This window comes from Cricetulus griseus, assembly GCF_003668045.3.
Source record: "Cricetulus griseus strain 17A/GY chromosome 1 unlocalized genomic scaffold, alternate assembly CriGri-PICRH-1.0 chr1_0, whole genome shotgun sequence".
Classification (NCBI taxonomy): Eukaryota; Metazoa; Chordata; class Mammalia; order Rodentia; family Cricetidae; genus Cricetulus; species Cricetulus griseus.
In genome coordinates, this window is record NW_023276806.1 from 226789785 (window position 1) to 226812230 (window position 22446).

General features: G+C 47.6%; 1 protein-coding gene across 3 annotated transcripts in view; it reads left to right on the plus strand.

Annotated features, from left to right (window-relative positions):
- Fam131b (family with sequence similarity 131 member B) overlaps positions 1–22446 on the plus strand; it is a 31322-nt gene that overhangs the window by 4038 nt on the left and 4838 nt on the right. The window contains exons 2-8 of one of the 3 annotated variants that reach the window (XM_035450819.1): positions 8304–8362; positions 12759–12957; positions 13757–13942; positions 20645–20754; positions 21029–21064; positions 21343–21436; positions 21706–21903. In XM_035450819.1, the coding sequence (XP_035306710.1) occupies positions 20701–20754; positions 21029–21064; positions 21343–21436; positions 21706–21903 (382 nt within the window). In that variant the 5' untranslated portion in view covers positions 8304–8362; positions 12759–12957; positions 13757–13942; positions 20645–20700. Of the gene's footprint in view, positions 1–8303; positions 8363–12758; positions 12958–13756; positions 13943–19779; positions 21065–21342; positions 21437–21705; positions 21904–22446 lie in introns of those variants that run through there. The other 2 variants (XM_027389776.2, XM_035450818.1) reach the window with 2 other exon arrangements.

Genomic DNA, 22446 nt, shown 5'->3' on the forward strand with positions numbered 1-22446 from the left:
TGAGAATGGTGATGGGAGTGGAGCTTTGTGGCCAAGGCCCCAAGCAAGCAGCTAACTGCTATGGAAGGGCAGGACTTACAACTATGGTGCCACTGGATCTCTGTTCTTCCAGGTCACTTCAAATGGCTGATGTCACAGCTTCCTCTTACGTGCACTTTCTCTTCCTCTTCCTCACCTCAGGTCAACCCATATTTTCAAATAAAAAAATAAAGTTACTTTTTTTGGTTTTTTTTTTTGTTTTTGTTTTGTTTTTGTTTTTCTTTTTCTTTTTTAAGTCATCTACTCCATAGCACTTTCTTAGTGAGGAGACACAACAGTAGCCGGTTGGCCTTCTCAGCTATAACCTCTATTATGATCCCATCAGCTCTGAAGTATCGGTGGGAGGACTACAGGGACCAAAGGAGACAAGTCTGCAGAAGTCAGAGGAGCAGTGGCAGGCAGAGACCTCTACTCTTAGTGCTGGGCCAGATGGGCACCCAAAAGCATTGCAAGCCTCAGTTCACAAATGTGGGGGCTGGGCAAAGCAGATGGTCAAATGGCAAAGAGTCAGCACTCACAGGAGCTGTGAAGGGCAGACAGGAAAAGAGGCCCAGGGCACCCACAGCAACACAGGCAGATTGCTGGCACAGAGGCGACCGGTAGTGGGGCATCTGCTGCTTCAGTCTTCCCGCACTCAGAGGAAGCCAGAACCAGAGAGAGCCTGGCCTAGAAGCTGCCACGTTTGTCACTGAAAATAGCTATGTCATTACAGGGAGGAAACATTTCAGAGAGTCAGAGTGAATATGGATAGATAACCTATATGACTGAGATGAAAAAGTACTGACACAGAACAGCCTCCCATGGCACTCGCCTTCAGTAAGGTGGGCTGAACATCAGGAACCCACCCCAAGGGGCAGATCCCATACAGGAAGTCAGTCACTGCCCATGAGCAAACACCAGAACTTGCTCATGCTACCTGCTTGGTTGCTATTTACCTCAATACCCAGGGGGTGGCAAATGGCTGCTGTGTCAGAAAAAGGAAAGGAATTTACCCATAAGTGCAGATGCCAAGATCATCAGCTTGTTCAGACAAACGACTTGAGGCCTGGTACCTAAGTGTGAGCTGGGACACTTGTGCCACCCCAGAATCTCCCAGTTCATCTGAGTTGCTGCAGTGGGCTTAGCAGTGACCCAACGTAGAGCCTGGCACAAATCTAGGGCCTTACCTATGCTTGCTGACTGACACCAAATTTCAGAGCCACTAGAATCCCATTGTAGATGCCCAACCCTTTATTTCAAAACAGCTTCAGGATCTTCCTGACATCCCAACTGGTTCATTTATTGATGGAACAGTGCTGAGAGCCTACTACATGGAGTACATTCTGTGGCAGGGTGTAGTACGAACAAAGTTGCTTCTCAGCCTTTTGTTTAACATCAAGCATAGGACGATATTGAGCTCTCATAACCAGTCCACACCCTTAGGGAATCTACTAAGGAAAATAAACGCTCATCAAATAATAGCAACCTGCCTGCAGCTGTCCTTGAGACTGGGAAGAACATAGAATAAAGGCGTGTTTTATTAACCGGGCCCCAAGAAAAGGATGTCCATACAAAATCAGGAAGAAAAGCATGAACATTAACTGGGAGGAGGCACTCTGCAAGACTCTGTGACATCTGGAGATATAGCCCAGGCCAGGACCCGGGGGGGGGGGGGCAATCCCACAGGGAATCCAAGGGTGAGAGGCAGTGCAGGTTGAAGGAAGGCCAGTTGGGGGTGGGCAGAATACAGAGTTTGAGGAAGAGTTGTGGCTTTATCTTGAGAACAATGTGGAGCTGCCGCAGAGATTTAGATTACAAAGAATGGCATGACAAGAGTTTGGAATGCTGTAAATGCCCCAGTAGGACAATGTGGTAATAGCAGGAATGTGTGCATAGTCAAAAGGCTGTAATAGAACAGGAGGACAAGAGAGAATTTGCAGATGAACCAAAGAGATGGATTAGAGTATAGGGACTGTGGGCAGAAGCCAGTGATGGGCTGAATGTGGGGAGGGAGTGAGGAAGACATGGGCTTGGCTGAGCTTCTGGCTTCATGGCTTTTACATGATATGGTTTTCCCTTAAGGGGCACAGCTCTGAAAATATGACATGCCCAGAATAAGTCAGTACACAGGGAACAGTGCTCTGCCTTCATCCAGACCATAGAAGTTTGTTCAGGATTCAAATGTATAAGTCATCCGCATCTGCACGGTAATTTGAAGATATTCTTGGCTAAGGAAATCATTTATCAATCACCTATACTTACAGGGTTTCAACCCCTAGTCTCCACACCCTGTAGCCCTAGTGCCTGTGAGGTGATAGTGGTGCAAAGGCTTGTCTCATGGCAACAGAGAAGAAGGGAGGGACCAAGGAGCCAATAGTCCTTTTGAGGACAGACCCCTGTGACTAACTTTCTTCCACCAGGCCCTACCCATAAAGGTCCCGCCATGTTAAGATAGCGCCACCGGGTGGCGGCCTTGAATTTAGCATATGGGCCTTTTGTTGACATTTGTTTATACCATTCAAACAATGCTGCAAGTATTGCTGGAGGGCTTTGAGGGTGGTTAGAAAAGCAGGTGTGTCCCTTCCTCAGACTCAAGTATAACGCCCGTTTCCCCAATCTCCCACGGATACTCTCTCCTCTACCTTCTTGTACCCACAGCCTTTCCCTCTGTTCTCTGCCTGGAAAGCACTGGAATGCATCTCGTTAGTTCCCTGACACCATCCGTTCTTAGCAAAAAGCATTGTCTCCCATCCTGCTCTAAACTGCCAAGGACACACCTCCTCTGTAGCCCTATCAAGTGGCAGCAATGTCTTTCCACCACAGCCTTTATGCCACTAGCACAGACCATGGAACAAATGTCTCTTTGGGTCCTTACTGCCGTGTCTAGACAATTCCCCTTTGTTCCCCCATAATGACTCCCAGCTTTGAACATCATGTCATCAAAACTGTGAACTGCTGTATGGACTTGTACAATCCTTTATCACCCTGGAACATACACCCCCATTCTAGGGAATTGCTATGTTCCAATTTACTGTCAGCCATTCCAAAATGACTCTACCATGGGTTTTTAGTAGTTTTCAGTCATCCTTGTAGATGACTTCACTACCATTGTTCCCTTCATAGCTTTCTCTATCACCATCACCTCCTTCACAAAATATAATAGAAATAAAATGTGAACCACACCCATTTTTTAAACATTAAAATGAGAAACACTGGTTTTAATAATAAACTTCAAGTCTTTTTTTGTGGGGGCAGGTTTGGTTTGGTGGTACTTTGAGGATACCTCATCTTCATGTACATTTATGTGTCACTTATGTGCCTGGTGCCCCAAAAGGCCAGAATAAGGTGTCAGATTCCATGGAACTGGAATTATAGATGTTATCAACTGCCCCTGTGTCCTAGGAACCAAACCCAGATCCTCTGGAAGAGCAGTCAGTGCTCTTAGCAGCTGAGTCATCTCCCCTACCTCACAATATACCTTCTTAAACCACTATGTTAAAATCCTACCATCTCAATGTATAACTGACATCTTAAAAGTTGTTTAGTGAAATGTTTCTTCTTGGTGTTGACTCATAGAATCCTCTGTGTGCCCTACACCATAGCCCATCTCTTTAAAATATTATTATGTGTTCTTTTTGGCAATTGCCTATGTGAGTACAAGGTATTTAGATGGTATCCACTTCTCGAATCTCCTTTCTAACTCTTTTGGATGCCCACACACACCCTCAAGCCACTGACCTCTTTTTCCTCTTCCCCTCCCTCCTCTGTTTTATAACCCACTGAGTACAGTCAGTGCTGCCCATGTATGGAAGAGTATATCGTCATTCCCTGTCACACGGGCAACCTACCATGGGCCACATGACTAAAGAGAACTGAGTCTCCTCTCATTAGCCATCATCTGCCAAAAACTCCTCAGTTAGGAATAGGGCCTCGACACTCTCCCCCTGATGGCTCGTCAATTAAACAAGTCTTCATTTTTGTGTTTGTGCTTATCTTTAACACATTGCTAGTGGCCACCTCATCACACACTGCAGTTCCAGTTAGATATCATGCCATTGCTTCACTCTGAGATTCTAAGCTCCCCTCCATCCCACCAGTTTCACTCACCTTCTAGCCCCCTCTCTTCTTTGACTTTAATTCAAATATTTCTTGGATCCCAAGACCAATAATTGTGCTTTCCTTTGCCATATCAGTTTACATTCCTTGGACAACTGATGAAGTCGCCCTTCTGAACCTGTCCTCAGTTCCCCGGTTGCCTCTCCCTTTCCTCTTTGGTTCTTGCAAAACCCAATCCTGAGTTAGATGCCACTCTACTGCCTGCCTGGGCCTAGCAGGGTTGGGTAAAATCCACAGACCTTCTGGCCAGTCTGATTTGAGAATTCATGACAATGAACTTCAAGTGGCCCTTGGCAATTAATTCTGCTCCCTGGTAAGCATCCCAGTTTTCATGTCCATTTACTTGCCTGGTCTCTAGGAAGACTTGCAGACCTTAACCTTAATTTACTTGTCCTTCCTCAGCCTCATGCACAGCTGATAGCCTTGCTCCTGAGGAAATCAAACTGACTGAAATATCTTCCCTTACCACACCCCTTCCTACATGTATGCCAAGTGTCCCTTTGACTCATCTATTCATCCTGTTCCAACAACATATGCAGGACACAAAACTCCCCCATAGCATTAGCAGTTTCAGTATCATTTGAAAGTTAAAAGTCCAGGGCTGGTGGCAGCCACCAGGGAAGCCAAGACTGGTGAATACAAATACATCCAAGAGCTACAGCTGAAGAGTCAGATGTGATGAACTTTTTTCTGCACTGCACAGGGCTCCCCACTCCACACAGCCAGATAAAGAAAGCAGGCTGGGATACGAGGCCTAGCAAGGTTATGGCATGTGTAAGATTCATGTTCTCTATGGTGGCTACAAATGCCCAGTTCCTAAGGCTACAACTTACGGGTTCTTTGAGACTGTCTTCATGATTCATTCTGTAAAACTATCAGAAGAAATCCTGACACCTGCTGGATCACCAAAACAAGTTGACAAGCACAAGGACATGTGTGGGCTGTCATCTGAATGAGGGATGCAGAAGCCTTGGCCTTATAAAGGGCCACAAACTCCACTATGTTATTGGTGGCTCTCACCATACAGACTGGAGAAGGTTCAATACTCCCCAACTATACCATCTAATAATACACATCATGTTTGCAAAATTCATACCCACCAAACAATTTAGGGCAGTCAAAAGAAAAGCAAAAGTTCAAAGCACTTTTGAGACTCAAAGTCTCAATCAAACTTAATATGGTTAAAAGAGAATTAGATACTTTCCATCTACAATGACAAATAGTGAACATCCCTATTTCACACCGGAGGGAGGAATGGGGTAATAACAAGAAAGGGTTAGACCAGAGCAAGACTGAAACTCAAACGTCAAACCTTGTATCGCTATGAGGTGGTCAGGATTTGTGGTAGCATCACGTGGGCTCCAATAGGCTTGTGTGGTCCCATCCACAAGCCATGATCTGCAGTGTCATATGACCTATCTCTTGGACTGGCTACACTTGGTGAATGCAGTTGTTCTCTGCACAAGTTCTACATTCCTGGCATTTCCAGGATCTTAGGGTATCTACTGTTGCTTAAGTGTAACCCTCAAAGTTTTACACATTGACCTCTCGGGGCCTTCTAGAAGGAAATCTGACTCTGCACACTATCTCGCCTCACTGATTGTTTTTTGTTGTTGTTTTGTTTTTTCTTTCTGAAACCCTGGCTCAAGCCTCCTTGTCCCTGTTGTTCTTGCATCCTGCATGTCTTCAAAACCAGAAGCAACTAGATAGCACCAAGACCTCTTGCCAGCTCAAGGTGTCCTCTTCTGAAAATGGCTACAAGTGCTTGTGGCTAGCCCTGGGGAAACGTTTTCCTAGATAGCTTACACTGGAGGCTCTCTCTTTCCAGGTACTTTTTTTTTAAGTGCATGTTTTTTTTCAAATGAGTTTTCAGTTTAATACCCTAGAGCCTCCAATGGGTTGGGTGGTTCTTCCATATTGCAAAGTGTCTGGCTTCTCTTTAATTGCATCAATCTTAGCAACCATTATAGCTGGCTTTCCCTCACAAATCTTGTTGAAACTTGAAACTTCCTCATGCTCCTCTGCAGAACAAACTACAGATTTTTCTCATATTTCTGCTCTCCTTTCTGTTCCTTGTCACTGAAAACCTGTGTTGGAGCTGTGAATAATAACCATACCACAGCCTAGATGATATGTTGCCTTCCAGTTTCTCACACTGAATTAATTAGTTTATTACTTTGTAATTAAACTATTTATCCTGCTGGGTGAGAATAAGATCATTACCATAATTTTGAGTCATAATTTGAAGCAAGCTTTAATTAAATACTGGCCAGTATAATGGACTCTGGCCAGGTCCATTCCTGGGTTCACAGAAAATGGCCACAAAAGAGTCATATTTTGCAAAGTCTTAAAAACGCAACCCCATAAAGCCACCATATTTCCCAGTCAGGGTCAAACATACATCTTGATGTATTTCCTGCCTACTGTACCTCCTGGCCTGCATGTCATTCCATCACATCCGGTGCAGATGGGCCAAACAAACTTGCTTAGTGGGGTGAAAACATGTGTCTTGTTATCTCCCATAAACAGTAGCCTCCAGCAGCATTTCAGGAAGTATCTGTCCTTGGGCAAGGGGCTCATAGGTTAGAGGCGTTTTTTTCATTTTATGGATTTCTTAGGTAATTAAAACTTAAAACATGACTTTGGCTCTTACAAAACCTCACTAAAATCTTGGGGTCACACACACAGCGTAGCCAGATTCTTTCCCAGAATATAAGAATGACCTCTAGCCCATCTCCTGATATAGTTCTTGTTTCCCTCTGCAGCCTTGGGCACATCGTTAACCAGGCACATTTCTATCAACATTCTGGCCTTCTGAACTCCCACTGGAATGGCCCACTAAGCTCTGCTTACAGCATCCTAGGGCTTCTGTAACCTGATGCCCCAAACTCTCCCCATTCCCCCCTGCAAACCAGTTCCAAATTAGTATGGATCATATGGAACCCATTCTTGGTTCCAATTTTCTGCCTTAGTTACTTTTACTTTACTATGAACACATACCTGACAGAAGCAACTTAATAGAGGGAGAATTTATTTTGACCCATAGTCAAGGGCTAATCACAGTTAGGAAGACATGGCAGAGTGACTGTCGGGAGTAGCTGAGCATTCAATAGCTGTTTGTTGATTCAGGAAGCATCGGGAATAGAACTTGGACTAGATGAAGGCTAGAATATAACCTTTAAGGCTCTTTCTATAGTGACCCATATCCTCTAGGTGGGTCCCACCTTCTATAGGTTCCACGACCTTCCAAACATGCCACCCTCTAAGGAGTAGATGTCCAAAGAGATAAGCCCTGTAGGGCCGTGGTCCTCAACCTTCCTAGTGCTGCAATCCTGTAATATAGTTCCTCACCCCCAGCCATGACATTATTTTCATTGCTACTTCATAACCGTAATTTTGCTACTGTTATGAATTGTAAATATCTGTGTTTTTCAATGGTCTTAGATGACCCCTGTGAAAAGATAATTTGACCCTCAAAGGCACAAGTTGAGAAACACTGTTATAGGGAAACATTTCATATTCCAACCACAGATATCTATATGGCTTACAATATCCTCACTTTTGTTTCCTTTCTCGAGTGCCATATTTCCAGTGAATTTGATGACCTCCGTGTCCAGAACTATACTTACCAACTCTATTTATTTTCCTCCCTACCTTTATTTTACTTTCAAGTGCTAGCCATCTTAAATATATTACTCAGCCTCAACACAAATATATACAAGTACATAATTTAGTGGGTCTTGTTTTGTTTCTGAAGCATGATCTCACTGGGTAATATATTCTTAACTGGCCTGGAACTCACTATATAGTCCATGAAGGCCTCAGACTCATAAAAATCCACCTGCCTCTGCCTCCCCTGTGCTGGGATAAAAGGAGTACACTAAGGCACCTTACCTAGTTGTTTTATTCTTGTTATCTCATTGTGGTCTCCTCCCGACTACTTTTGACTTGACTATAAGCCCCAGGATAGCATTTTTTTGACCTCTGGCGGCTGGAGCAGTACTGTCACAGGATAAGTGCTCCGTAAGTACCTGTCACTCTGAATCAATAACCAGCAAAAGAGGAAAAGGGCAAATAGAGGAAAACATTAGGAGGTAATCAGTTGTATGAAATGTTCCTGATGCGTGCACAAGGCAGAGTTGAGATGAAGGAAATCTACCCACATGCAGAGTGAAGATGCTGATGAAGTGGGCTGAGGACCGAATGGAGGTGAGGAAGAGAAAACAAGGTAAGTGTTGGTGGCTTTTGCAGCGACGTGTCTGTGAAGGAAACCAGAGAGATACAGGGAGAAGACTCCCACCTTGGAATAGGATGCCGTCTTCACTCTCCTGACAGCCTCAGTAAAAGTCAGCCTTGGTTGACAAGATGGTCAGCAGGTAGGGACCCTTGTCTGAAGGCACTCGTGTAAACCTGCTGACCTGAGTGTGACCCCCAAGACCTACATGGTGGAGGAGAGAGCCTGCTCCTGAAAGTCGTGCTCTGTCCTGTACACGTACACTGTGTCATATGTCCACGTCACACAAGAGAAAATTCAAAGGTGGTCCTGGAGAGGTGGCTCAGTGGTTGAGAGTTGAATATTGCTCTTGAACAGGACCTGAGTTCTGTTCCCAGCACCCATAAAGGGCAGCTTATAACCATCCTTAACAGTTCCAGGGAAGCTGACACCCTCTTCTGCCCTAGGAATGGCACCTACACTCGTGTGCACATACATACATATAATGAAAAATAAAAATAATCCTTAAAGGGTTAGTCTTTACTACCACTAGTGCGGGTGCACGCGCGCGCGCGCGCGCACACACACACACACACACACACACACACACACACACGCAATCAAAATGCTAATAATACAAGATACAGAGAGTAATGGTAGATTTTTGTTTTGCTAGTCCAATTTTTTTTCTACAAGGAATGCATATTTTGTGTAACTTTTCATTAAGTTACCTGAAATTAAGTTTGAAGCCTCCTTTGGATTTTCTTATCTGGGTGGAGCACTAACAGGCAAAACAATTGACTCACCTAGTGAACAGGCTGCAAGGGGTCCCCCACCTCAGAGAGCAAAGGCTATCCCATCAGCTTATCATTACAAAACCTTAACCAAACAATGACCTGAACACCACCCCAACGCTACACACCCATTCTTAAACACACAGAACAGAAGTTCTCTGGAAGTCGTAACACACACACACACACACACACACACACTAGTCGAGCATACACCTTAATATAGTCTCATGAGCAAAAGAAGATGAGGTTTATATCAATAATGTTTAATGTTACAATGAAAAAAAATCATGGAAAAACAATCTGACAGAACCACTGGGGAGACACATGATTGGGAAAAGAGTGGCAGCCTACGGATGAGAGGCCCTGCATTTTGGTTCAGGCACTTTCTAGCTGATGGCTGTAGAAGTGGGGGTGAACTTTCTTTGTCTTTGGAAAGACAGTGAGGAAGTTGGTTTCCACTTAGCATTCAGCAATACGCAGCTGATGTCGAGTGTGTTTGTTGTCCTTTTGTTGCTTTGTTTTCTCATTATTGCATGAGGTTTTGTTTGTCTGAAATGGAGTGACCTTTCTGCATTGCCCAGGATGGTCTCAAATGCACTATGGAGCCCAGGCAGACCTTGAATTCATGATTCTGCAGTCTCATTTCCCAAGGGCTGGGATTGAGGATTGCCTACATACATGTCTGTGCGCCATTTGAATGCAGTGCCTGTAGAGGCCAGAGGAATACCCAAAGAGCCCCTATAACTAGAGTTGCAAATGGTTGTGAACCACCATGTATGTGGGTGCTGGGAATCAAACCTAGGTCCTCTGGAAGAGCAACCACTGCTATTAACTGATGAGCCAGCTCTCCAGCCCTTGTTGAGGTTAATTTTTTTTTATCAAAACAAGACCTTTCTGAGGAACTTAGACTGTCCTGGAACTTACCAAATGGTCCAAGCTGGCCTCAGATTCACAGCGATCCTTCTGACTAAATAAGCCTCCTAAACACTAGGATTCCAGGCATGCGCCATCACACTCAGCTCTCTCTCTCTCTCTCTCTCTCTCTCTCTCTCTCTCTCTCTCTCTCTCTCTCTCTCTCTCTCTGTGTGTGTGTGTGTGTGTGTGTGTGTGTGTGTGTGTGTGTGTGTGTGTTTTAATTGTCAAAAATAAATGCCTGTGCACCCCTTCCCTGGAGACAGCAGGTTTACTTAAAGTAGGATGTGATGGTCAGGACACATGCAACTATCACATAAGCAGTGATAGCCAGTCAACTTCCTGCTGCCTTCTGGTCAATGTGTAGCCAGCACCACGTCTGTCTTCCTGCATACCATCAGGCTCCTGGTCATGACGATAATGAATCTCTGAAATTGTAAGCGATCCCCCTCAACTAAATGTTTCTATTTATAACAGTTGCCGTGCTCATGGTGTCTCTTCAGGCAATAAAAACCCAAACTAAGACACTATGCAATGTGGATTTGGTGAGGCTGACTTGCCGGTGATATCTGTTACTTTTCTCTTAGCTGAAACAAAATAACTGGAGAAACAAGGCTCATAGTTTGAAGTTATACAGTCTGTCCTGGCAGGAAAGCATGACCACAGAAGTCTGAGGCAGCTGGATACTCTCCTCAGGAAGCGGAGCATGATGGATGCTGGATTTCAGCTTGCTTTCTCTTTTTCCTTAGTCCAGTACCCCCGGCCATTGGATGGTACCACTCATGTTCAAGGTGTATCTTCTCTCTTCTGGTAAATATCTCTGGAAGCCCTCAGAGGCACACCCAGAAGTATGTCTTCCATTCAATTCTAAATCTAGTCAAGTTCACAATGAAGGCGAACCAGCACACCCAGGAGGGAGACTTTTTCACACAGGAGATGTGTGGCTGGGAACGGCACCAAAGAGAACACCGGCCACCCTGAACCATGCCAACCAGCTTCCTTATCTGACTGTCCATGGGAATGAGCCTAGCTTAGAGCTGCATGCTTTGCAAAGGATCCAAATTACAGAAAATTAGCAACCTGTCCTCACTGACTGGAGATCAGAGATGGGTCAGCTCAGACCTTTCTGTCTTCTACTGCCAGCAGAAGGCAGAAGGTGGCTCATGTCTTTTTTTTGTAGAGCTAATTGCCCGGAGCTATCCTTTGTCTCAGCAGACTTGCCTTGCCCAGGGTAGGATCCTCCACCAGCACAGAGGCTGGGACCCTGGCCTATTGATTATTCTGAGAACTTAGCTGCGAGTGGAAGTGGGATGAAGAAAGCTCCACACGAGACCACGAGGAAGGAGGATTATGCTCTTATAACTCCAAAGCCAGACTGAACAACAAGTAAATTTCAGGCCATCTTGGGCTGTAGTGAGAGACCATGGATAAACTGCCCGCCCACCCCCCAAAGAAGCCCAAACTATATTAAATAAATGTCCCCATTGCTAGCTCACAGGCTCAGTGGTTTCAGCTCAGATGAGGTCGTGCCTCAGCATCACTCCTATTTGCCGTGCCTTAAGCAAACAGGGCTCCTGTGAACAGCTAGCTATGAGTTGTCCTAAAGCTGACTCAGAAAAGGTACTTTCTGAGTCTCTTCCTTGATGCCTCAAGGTACAAACTCTTTTCACAGATGGTGAGTGAGATGTCAGTCATGAGTCCCATACAACAGCACCTGAGACTTCATGCCACAAGCCTCTGAGAGGAAAAGTGATTACTTTTCTGTTTCAGAAACTAGGAATGTAGGTAGACGCGTATGAGCACACCTTAATTAAAGAAAGTCATCAGTGAAAGGATGTTTATCAATTAAAATTCCCTTCACTGAGTAATACTATTTTTTATTGGTTTAAATCGAAAAATAAGAACACTCATGTGACATATTTTAGCATATTTTTCCTTTCCTCAAACTCCCCCCAGACCCTACCCACGTCACTACCCACCCAACTTTGCATTCTTTTTAAGTTCTTTTTCTTTTACTTCTGGGATCATAATGTAATTGCATCATTTCCCCTTTCCTCCTTCCTAGCTCTCATGTACTCATCCTTGCTCTTTCAAATTCATGATCTCTTTTTTTTCATTAATTATTGTTGCATGCACACATGTGTAAGTATATACATGTATACCCCTAAATATAACCTTATGAGTAATACTGCTTATTTATTTATTCATTTACACCAATTATTTAAAAGCAAATGAAGACACACATAAACAGAGCTGTTTCCTACAATACTAGGATGACTTTCCTATCTGAGGAGTATATAACCTCTGGCTTCCTTTCTTCTAGCTGCACAATCTTGGAGACAAGAAAGTCAATTAAAAGGTTTGGGAAGACAGTTCAAGGAGTAAAGCACCTGAGCTCATATTGCTAGCTCCCTCAGAAAATCTGGGTGGGGTGCCTTAGCATTGGTGGGTAAGATTGTGAGGGAGACGGAGGCAGATCTCCAGAACTCTCTGGCCAGTCTACCCAATCAATGAGCACCTACTTCATTGAGAGAACTTGCCTCAAAAGATAAGGCTGAGGAGCAGGAGAGGTGGTTCAGTGGTCAAGAGCACTGGCTGCTCTTCCAGAAGACCCTGATTCAATTCAAGGTACCCACATGGGGTCCCCCGTGACTGACTGTAACTCCAGTTCCAGGGGATCTGACACCCTCTTCTTGCCCCTACAGGCACCAGGCAATCAAAGTGAATACTGGCAATACACCCATGCCCATAAAACAAACATTAAAGAAAAGATAAGGCGGAGACCAACATTGGAAGACACCCTGCCTTGACTCCTGTCCTCTGTATACGTACACATGGACACACACAGACATGGATACATACACACAAGGGTCTCAAATCCAAGGCTGCCATGTCTTCCTATTAGTAAGTACAGACAGAGAAGTCTTCTCCAGCTGCGATGTGATATTTGATATGATCTTTCCCCCTCTACCACTCCCATGAGCTGATTCTCAATATATAAGCTTATCTTCTGCTTTCCAGAAAGAGATGCAGTCAGATGGAAGCCCCTCGTCTTCCTAATGCTGAGGCCATGTGACCTGCTGGCATTGGTCCTTGTTCCTCTGCTGGGATGGAGGTGGAGGCTCAGTGCAGGTTCTCTGTGTGTGAGCCTCTGCACACCTCTTTACGTTGCCTGTTCTTGGACTTTGAACTCAGCTGGGATTTCTCTTAGGCCTTTATCTTAATTTGATGTCTCCCATTAGAACAAAAGACACAGATCATGAAACTGCAGGGCTTTGGCACTCTCTATTTGCTGAGGAACCCCACAGGTTTGGGCATTGGGGCAGGGGATGTATGTGTGCACTGTATGTGGTGGGAACTGTTTACCCTCTGAGCTGAAGTGCCCTCTTCAAGTCCTCCCTATGATAGGAAACACACACCACCAATCTCCAGAAAACCTGGTCGTGTATGTGTGACTTTTGATCAGATTAAACCCCCAAAGCATGAGAGAATTCTCCACTGTGTATATATTTAGAATTCAGGAGGCTTGAAGCACTTCTTTTTTTTTTATGTTCTGGATCCCTAATATAGTAACATGGATGCTTTTTATGTTTATTAATTCATTTATTTTTAGATGGGGTTTCATATAGCTCAGGTAACCTTGAACTTTCTCTATAGCCAAGGCTGACCTCCAATTCATGATCCTCTTGTCTACACCTTCCAGTGAAAAGGTATTAGAGGCCTTTGCCACCTATCTAGCATCAAATATGGTGAAAGAGAGGCCATGAAGAATTCAAGAGCTGGAGATGAGGTGTTCCATGAAATGCTGCCTGCCATGACTACTGGAATCAGGAACAGACAACAGTTGTGGACACCTAGAAGAGACTGGCCCTTCAGCATTCCGTCACAGGTAGGGAGGGTATCTTCCTGTGCAGCTGTTTGTTGACTGTTCATGGTTGACTGTCACCAGATTGGGGGATGGGGTGTCATTTTCTTCTACAGTATAGCTACTGGGGTTTAGGAAGAAGTAAACGGGGTTCACAGGAAAAGTGGTAATACAGAGTAATGGGAGCTAAATGTAAACACAATACACTGTGCACATAAAACTCTCAAAAATAAATAATTGCCATTGGTTTAACTAAAAAACAAAACAGGGCAAAACAACAACAAACCCTCAGGGATTCAGGCCTGCCAGTCAAGTGCTTTACTACTGAGTTTTATCCTGGATCCATTGCTTCTCAGTAAAAATCACTAACAAGTATAAAAGCAGATGCCATTTTAAATATATTTTTAATAGTTCCAAAGGAGTGGTGAATAGAAAGAATACTATGGGGAAAAATCTGTGGGTTTTTTGACGGGAGATGAAGACACACAACCTGTAACACTATTGTGGCTCTATGTGCAGCTCACGTAAAAGAAGAGTTTTAGTTATCCCCTAGTTTCTTCCCATTTATGGATTTGTTTATTCTATCCACAGATCCATAATACACAGGATTGTCCCTGAACTTGATTGTGCCTTGTCCTAGAGCTGCCCCAAGAGGACACAGGCATACACTAGTAACAAGAAAAGGGAAGACATGGTTTCACCTTGGGATCGTGTCCCAAAGGGAACCAGTTAGGAAGTGCCACATGGGGCCATTCTGCCAAAGGTCTGGAAATGAAGCAATTAATGTCAGGGTTTTGTTGACACCAAAACTGTAGTCTTTGGTGAGGTTGGGGTTGTGTCAAACATGAGCATTCCTCAGGAAATTCCATCAATATCTTGGACAGAAAGACCAATATCAGGAAGGCAGGAAGGATACGTGTGTATTTTAAACAAAAACTAAAAACATTTTACATTACAGCCTGCTTTTTAATGGTATTGAAATCTGTTATGAATAATTATCCATGCTGACTAATGTAGTCACGAAACATTATTAAGGGCCACATTATTTTATTACAGACGGGCCCCACCATTTACCTCGTTAGTCTCAGGCATAATGTAAGTTGCGCTGTCAGAGACCCAGGTTAAATTTTTGTCCATACTGTATTTTTATTTCCTCAGAATGTTTGTATAAAAAAGAATAATTGTATAATAATTTACAACAAGAGCATTGCATATGTTAAGGGTTTAAGGAGAGAGAGAGTGTATGTGTGTATGTGTGCTAGTTAGTTTTTTTGTTGTTTTTTTGTCAAATTGGCAAAGCTAGAGTCATCTGGGAAGAGGGAACCTCAGTTGAGAAGATGTGTCCCTCAGATTGGCCTGTAGGCAAATCTCAGGCACCCAGCCCACTGTGGGTGGTGCCACCTCTGGCCAGGATGGCCCTGGGTTATTTAGGAAAGCAAGCTGAGCAAGTCTGGGAGCAAGTAAGTGAGCAGCACTCTTCCAATGGCTGCTGCTCCAGCTCCTGCCTGGAGGTTCCTGCCTTGACTTCCCTGGATGATGGACCACAAGCTGTAAGGTGAAACAAACTCTTTCCTGCCCAAAGTCGCTGTCAGTCATTGTGTTTACCACAGAAAAAGACAGCAAACTAAGACCAGGGTGTGTTCCCAGGAACTGAACCCAGGACCTTACACAGTCTAAGCAAGCGCTCACCCAGTCCTTCCAAACCCTCAGTCTTTCCATGAGGTCCCCTGAATAGCTTGTGTGAAGGTATAAATGTATAAGAGCAGATGCAATTTTTAAATATTTTCATATAGGATCAGTACTGTCAAACTGTCTTCCAGGAAGCTTGTTTCGGTTATGAGAACAGGAACGTTTAAGTCCTGGCTCAAAAAGATTCAGAGAGTGGGAGAGAATGGCCCTAAGTGGTGAGAAGTCACTCCCTGTCTTTGCCGAGATCAGAAGACAGCTAGTCAGAACCTAACCACCTTCCTCATCTTCAGTCAGTGTCAATGCCTGATAGAGTTTACAAGTGGCCCTTCAAATCCACGACTCGGACTTAATCCCTGAATTCCTATGTTAATGGTATTTGGAGACAGGGTCTCAGAGCAGTAATAAGGATTAGGTGAGGTCACAGGGGTTGGCCCTAGTGGCTCTATGGGAGAAAGAGGCTGGCACTAACATATTCGCCCTGCCTCACCATACGGTGTCCTCCGAGTGTTACAACGCATGACAGCCCTTACCACACTTTAGCAGTTGCTAAACCAGGCTCTTGGCCTTCCCAGCCTCCGGACAGATTCTAGTCTTTACAAACTTGCTGGTCTCAGGCATTCTGTTAGGAACCAAAGTGTCCTCTGCCACATGCTCACTGGCATTCCATAGGCTGTAGCTCCTCAGCCATCATCTAAATGCCACAAACTTACTTCTGTAAGCCTTGTGTTTTCTCTTCAAACCCTCCAAGGCACCTGCCCCGTTGTCCTCTCCCTCTGGGGACCCAGGAAGGATACAAAAAAAAACCCTACGGATTTGTATCCTGAATCAGAGTTTGCTTCTCTTCAGCGACACTACCCAGACCTGCTTGCTCACAGCTTGCGGTTGAGACGGAAACGTCTCCTTGTCTTTTTCTAGTGTGTCTTCTAGACTCCTCTTGCCAGTTGTGATAATAGTGGCCCTTTGACTCTCCCTTCCCACAGGGCCCGTGGTGTAAGTGCTGACCCTTCTCGGCAGGGGGCAGTATTCTCCCTTGGCTGCTTCCGGACGTCCACTTAAGGCTCAGAAAAGTTAAATCTGGTTTAAAATCATATCTTGTTGCCGGCTTCGGGTCCTGATCCTCTCCCTGGTCTACAGCTGCAATAGAATTAATTTCCGTTCCCCTTCCATCACCTGCTCCAGCCCCACACCCATCCCAGGACTGCTAAAGGACAGGGAAGCATTTCTTGCCCATGCCCTGGCGAAGACTTTACGATCTGTTTGGGGTGGGCAAAGCAACGCACGTGAAACGCAGGGCGACCAGAACGGCATCCAATCCCGGTGCGCGCGCCCCAGATGCAGCCGCAGGAAGAAAACAAGTGTTTGCGGAATTCGGTACCCAGGGCTCCTCAGCAGGGCGTCCTCTCATCTCCGCCCCACTTTCTCCCACGTCCTTCTCAGCCCCACAGCCCTCAAAGTCCACCAGGCAGATCCTAGGGGTGGGCCCTGGCCTCCTGGCCCGGCTCCTGAGACCCAAGCCGGTTATCATCCGCTCTCCATCAGCATCTCCAGGGAGCACACGGCGGGGATGGGCGAGGAGCGCAGGGGCGGGGGCTGCGGAGGACCAGGGGCGCTGGGAGCACGGCGGCCGGTCGGGGGCAGGGCGGGGAGGCGCTGCGCACAGCCAATCCCCAAGCAGCCCCCTCCCGGCCGCCGAAAGCGGAGCGGGGCGGGGGAGCCAGGCGGTGGCGGCGGCGGCGGCGGCGGCGACGGAGGCTGCCGTGGGGAGGGATGGAGGGGGAGGGGGAGCGGAGCCGAGCGGAGACAGCGCGGCGCTGCAGAGCGGCTGGGGCGGCGGCGCGGCTCCCGGTGCCCCCCGGCGCGCGCCCCGAGTCGGTGAGGGCCGGCCCGGCGGCCCCCGGAGCCATGGGCTGCATCGGCTCGCGGACTGTGGTGGGTACCGCGGGGGCGTGGGGTCAGGGGCCGGCTCGCCCCGGGGCTCTCCTCCGGCCCCCTCCCCCATCCCCACCCTCGCCCCTGGGGACCTCCCTCCGGGCTCGCCCGGCCCTGCCTCGCGCCTTCACTTTCCCTCCATCCGCTGTGGTCCCTCCATCCCTCCACCCTCGCGCCTCCAGGGTTTCCATCCCCACTCGGCCGGTTGCCTCCTCTCCATCGCCCTCCCTCAGGCGCGGTCCTGCCCTGATCGCCTCTCCTCCGGCTTCCTTCGCTGCTCCCTCGCCGTTCACTACTCCCGGTGGCCCCATCCCTCCATCCCCAGGCCGTCCACGTCTACTCCGCTGTGGTCAGAGCCTCCCGGCGCGGCGCCCCTCTTCTCGGAACCTCCTTCCCAGCCTCTGCCCGACTTTCTTCCGCACGCCCCCTCCCATCCTCACCCACCACCTTCCCCTCCATATGGCTCGTGTGTTTTGTCCCCAGCCGTTTCCCTCTCGGTAGCCTTTTTCCGTCGCTCCTGCCTCCCCCCGATTTGCTTTGTTCACGTGCGTTCTCCCTCTGGGGCGGGGGCGGGAAGAGCGTGTGCCACCCGGAGGGAACGGGTTCCACGCCCGGAGGGAATGATGAGCTTGGGCCGGGGTGCTTGGGGAGAACCGTGGACTCGGGGCGGAGGTGGAGGTTTACCGCCCCGAGAGGGGATGGGAGTCCGCTTCCCAGAAGGGTGGGGTCCCCCTAGGAAGCCCCGACCCGCCTGCACCTGTCAGCGGGGACAGGCGGGGCAGGGCCGGCTCTTTATTTACCTTTGACAGGGGGAGGGAAGAAAGGCGCTTCCTTAACGGTCCTCTTCCTCCAGCCTCTGCCTTACTACCGCCCCCTTACCCCCGCCCCACGCATCCATTCCACTTTAGGGCTGAACACATTAATACAGTCCTCTCCCAAACCCCCCAATTTTCCCCTTCCTAACTCCCAATTTCTCCCGCCTACACGCCCTAGTGACCTCAGGCTGAGAAAATAATTCGTATTATTATTACAAACAAACTCACTCTCCAGAAGCCTGGTTTCTGAAACCCAGTTTATTTCCATGGAGACCCTCCTCTGCTTTCTCCTCTTTCCGTGTTCTCCTTCCCTCCATCTCCCTGCTCCCCTCCCCCAGGGCTCTGACTCAGCTCCCCCTCTTCCTCAAAGGCCACCTCCCCTCCCTCCCCTTGCTCGCACTCTTCTCCAAGAGCTTTCCCTGCCTGCCCCATCACCGCTATGTCCAGCTGTCTTTCCTCTCTGACCTAGCCACAGGTCTTGGTCTCACGTTACCTCATCATTTCACAAGATCCCAAGAGAGCAGAAAAACTTGGGGTATATGGAGAGCCCTACCTCTCAGCTCCTGGGACTTCCATCACCTTTGCTCTATTGCTGCAAGCTGATTGCCTCTTTGTGCCCAAGACCCAGTCAATATACTTCTTCCAGAGAAGGGACCTATAATCTTAAACCCAAAAGTTCATGTATGTAATGGCATTAGGGCAGATGGCGCAGGCTGAATCTCTCTGTAAATACTCAAGAAATCCTTCCCCAAAACTTCCAGAGGGTACCTGTACTCAGGTCAGGAGTCTCCCTTGGTTTCCAAGACTTCCAGAGGGTACCTGTACTCAGGTCAGGAGTCTCCCTTGGTTTCCAAGACTTCCAGAGGGTACCTGTACTCAGGTCAGGAGTCTCCCTTGGTTCCCAAGACTTCCAGAGGGTACCTGCACTCAGGTCAGGAGTCTCCCTTGGTTTCCAAGACTTCCAGGGGGTACCTGCACTCAGGTCAGGAGTCTCCCTTGGTTCCCAAGTCTTCCAGAGGGTACCTGTACTCAGGTCAGGAGTCTCCCTTGGTTCCCAAGACTTCCAGAGGGTACCTGTACTCAGGTCAGGAGTCTCCCTTGGTTCCCAAGTCTTCCAGAGGGTACCTGTACTCAGGTCAGGAGTCTCCCTTGGTTTCCAAGACTTCCAGGGGGTACCTGTACTCAGGTCAGGAGTCTCCCTAGGTTCCCAAGACTTCCAGGGGGTACCTGTACTCAGGTCAGGAGTCTCCCTAGGTTCCCAAGACTTCCAGAGGGTACCTGTACTCAGGTCAGGAGTCTCCCTTGGTTCCCAAGACTTCCAGAGGGTACCTGCACTCAGGTCAGGAGTCTCCCTTGGTTTCCAAGACTTCCAGAGGGTAGTGCACTCAGGTCAGGAGTCTCCCTTGGTTCCCAAGTCTTCCAGAGGGTAGTGCACTCAGGTCAGGAGTCTCCCTTGGTTCCCAAGTCTTCCAGAGGGTACCTGCACTCAGGTCAGGAGTCTCCCTTGGTTCCTCGCTTTCCACCAGTTCTCAGTATCCTGGCCACATCCCCCACTGTCCTCTGTCCTCTCACCTGACTTTCTTTTCCTTTAGCTCTGAAACTACAAGTCCTCTAGTTTCTTGTTCCTCTCTCTATCTGCTCTTGAATCCATCTCCTGTCCCCTGAGAGAATTGGGCTCAAAGTCTCCATCTCATCTGTGAGTTCTCTGGCTCCAAGGGAAATAGTCTCAAGTTCTCCCCTACCACCTGCCCCTATCCCCACCATATCTTTTCCTGTCAACCACATTCCCTGACTAGTGGAAATGCCCCAGGGGGACGTCACATTCCTCTCATCCCTCAAATATCAAAGCCAGCTGCACAGTAGAGTAGCTTCCCCTAGAAAGCCGTGTCCTTGTTTGTAGGGCAGTTAATTGGTGAGAAGTCTGGATCGAATAAAGACAATCTCAAGGATTCCTCAGAACAGAATGGAAAATGGTGTTCGTGATACAACCCAGTCTCTGACCCCTCCCTTTCTGTGTAAACAACACTAGATAGGGCCAGGAAGCATTTTTTTTTCCTAAGTGTTATTCCCCATTGAGCTGAAATGAGTATTTTGCTTCACTTATTATTTCTCTCACCAGAAATATGGGGATGGTGAAGACAGAGAAGGAAATGGGCAGTGAGAAGGCATGACACTGGGGGGCAGGGGTGGAAGGGCTGGACCCTAGGGTGTGGCCTCTCTGCCTTTTATGGGAAGGGAGCAAGCAGAGATCCAGGAGAATTGGGGTGAGCAAATAACCTTCCGGATGCTTCAGGGAACGAGGTGATTGCAGTGGACTGGAAAGGCCTCAGGGATGTGGACCAGCTCAACATGGACAGCACCAGCTCGCTGCATGGCAGCAGCCTCCATCGGCCTTCTACAGAGGTACGGCTGCATGCCTCAGAGACCCAACAACTACAACAGCCTCGCCCAAGTTCCTAATCATCCCATAAAGGCCCAAGGAGGAAGTCCCTCACAAATCTACAGCCACATCCCAAACACTCCTGTAGACTGAATGAAACACACACCCAAAGATCTTTCTCAGCCTCAGGAAGGGCTACCTCTGTGTGCATATCTGGAGGCCCCTCAGAAGAAGAAGGCAGGAGTGCCTGCCCTTCTAGAGGTGCCCAGGTACCATCCCTTCTCCTCTCTCCCACAGCAAACACGAACAGATTTCTCCTGGGACGGCATCAATGTGAGTGTAGCCACCTCTATAGCCCCCTCAACCTACCCTGACCCTTCTTTTATTATGTTCATTGGGACCCTCTATAGACAGGCTGCGTGGGCCTTCCCCTGTTCTGCTGACCCCCCCCCCCAGTTTTCAGGGGTGTGGCAGGTATATTCTTCCTTGGTTTTCTTTGTCACTTGCTCCCTTGGGTAGCCACCTTCCTGGAAGCCAAAAACTCTCTTCTATATTTAAGGTACCCGTGTCTTCTTGTTCCTCTGCCCACTCTCTTACCTTCCTTGTCCTAGCTCTCCATGGAGGATACAACTTCCATCCTTCCGAAGCTTAAGCGAAACTCTAATGCCTATGGCATTGGGGCCCTGGCCAAGTCATCGTTCTCAGGTGAGATGCCAAACCTGGAAATTGGAAGACTAGTAGGATCTTCCTTAGGCCCCTGCTCCTCAAGGCGTTTCAGAGTTCATCCTCACAACTCTGAAACATCACTGTTCTGTCAAGCCTCTCCTGTCCTGAGTCTACCCCTCAGGGTACCAGGGGATACTTTTCTAGGATGGATGGGATCCCATGGAACCTGGGTGGGGGATGATGGGAGGATCTGCTGTGAGTGTTTTGTCTGATAACCTGAAGGGTGTGGGTGTTGTTTGACTCCATAGGGATCTCGAGAAGCATGAAGGACCATGTGACAAAACCTACAGCCATGGGGCAAGGGCGGGTGGCCCACATGATTGAGTGGCAGGGCTGGGGGAAGGCCCCAACAATTCAGCCACAACACAGCCACGAGGCTGTGCGCAGGGATACAGATGCTTACTCTGACCTCAGCGATGGCGAGAAGGAGGCTCGTTTCCTAGCAGGTACTTGTATCCCAAAGCCCTCAAATGACACGTTTTGTTTTTGTTTTGGATGGTTAGAGGCTGACTCTCCAATCTGCTCCCTAATGGCAAAATGGTCTCCCTGCATGTTGACCACAGGCTCACATTTTCTAACAGCCCTGACTTCAAGGGGTTTTTGTTTGTGGGGGGGCGATGGTTAGGGGCGATGGTTAATTGTGTAAGTGTACCCCCAATATATTTTTATTATAGCCTTAGAAAATGGGACTCAAATGAGGTTTGTGAGGCCAAGTGTTCCAGATGTTTTCTTACCTCTAGTATGGCACAGTCTTTCCCCAGGCCTCTCTCAGTACACAGGAAAACACAGGGGCCTTGAACTTCAAATGACTCTGCTTATATTTGTTTCTAAAAATGAAAGAGGCCTCTGGGATTTCTTCTGGCCTTGCTCCTCAACATTTGATTTCACAAATTGACTTATTGGACTCAAGTCTGTGACAACTAGTGGATGATTAAGGGGAATGGCCCTGGGGACGGCGGTTTAGTTCTGATAGCAGTGACAGAGGTCTG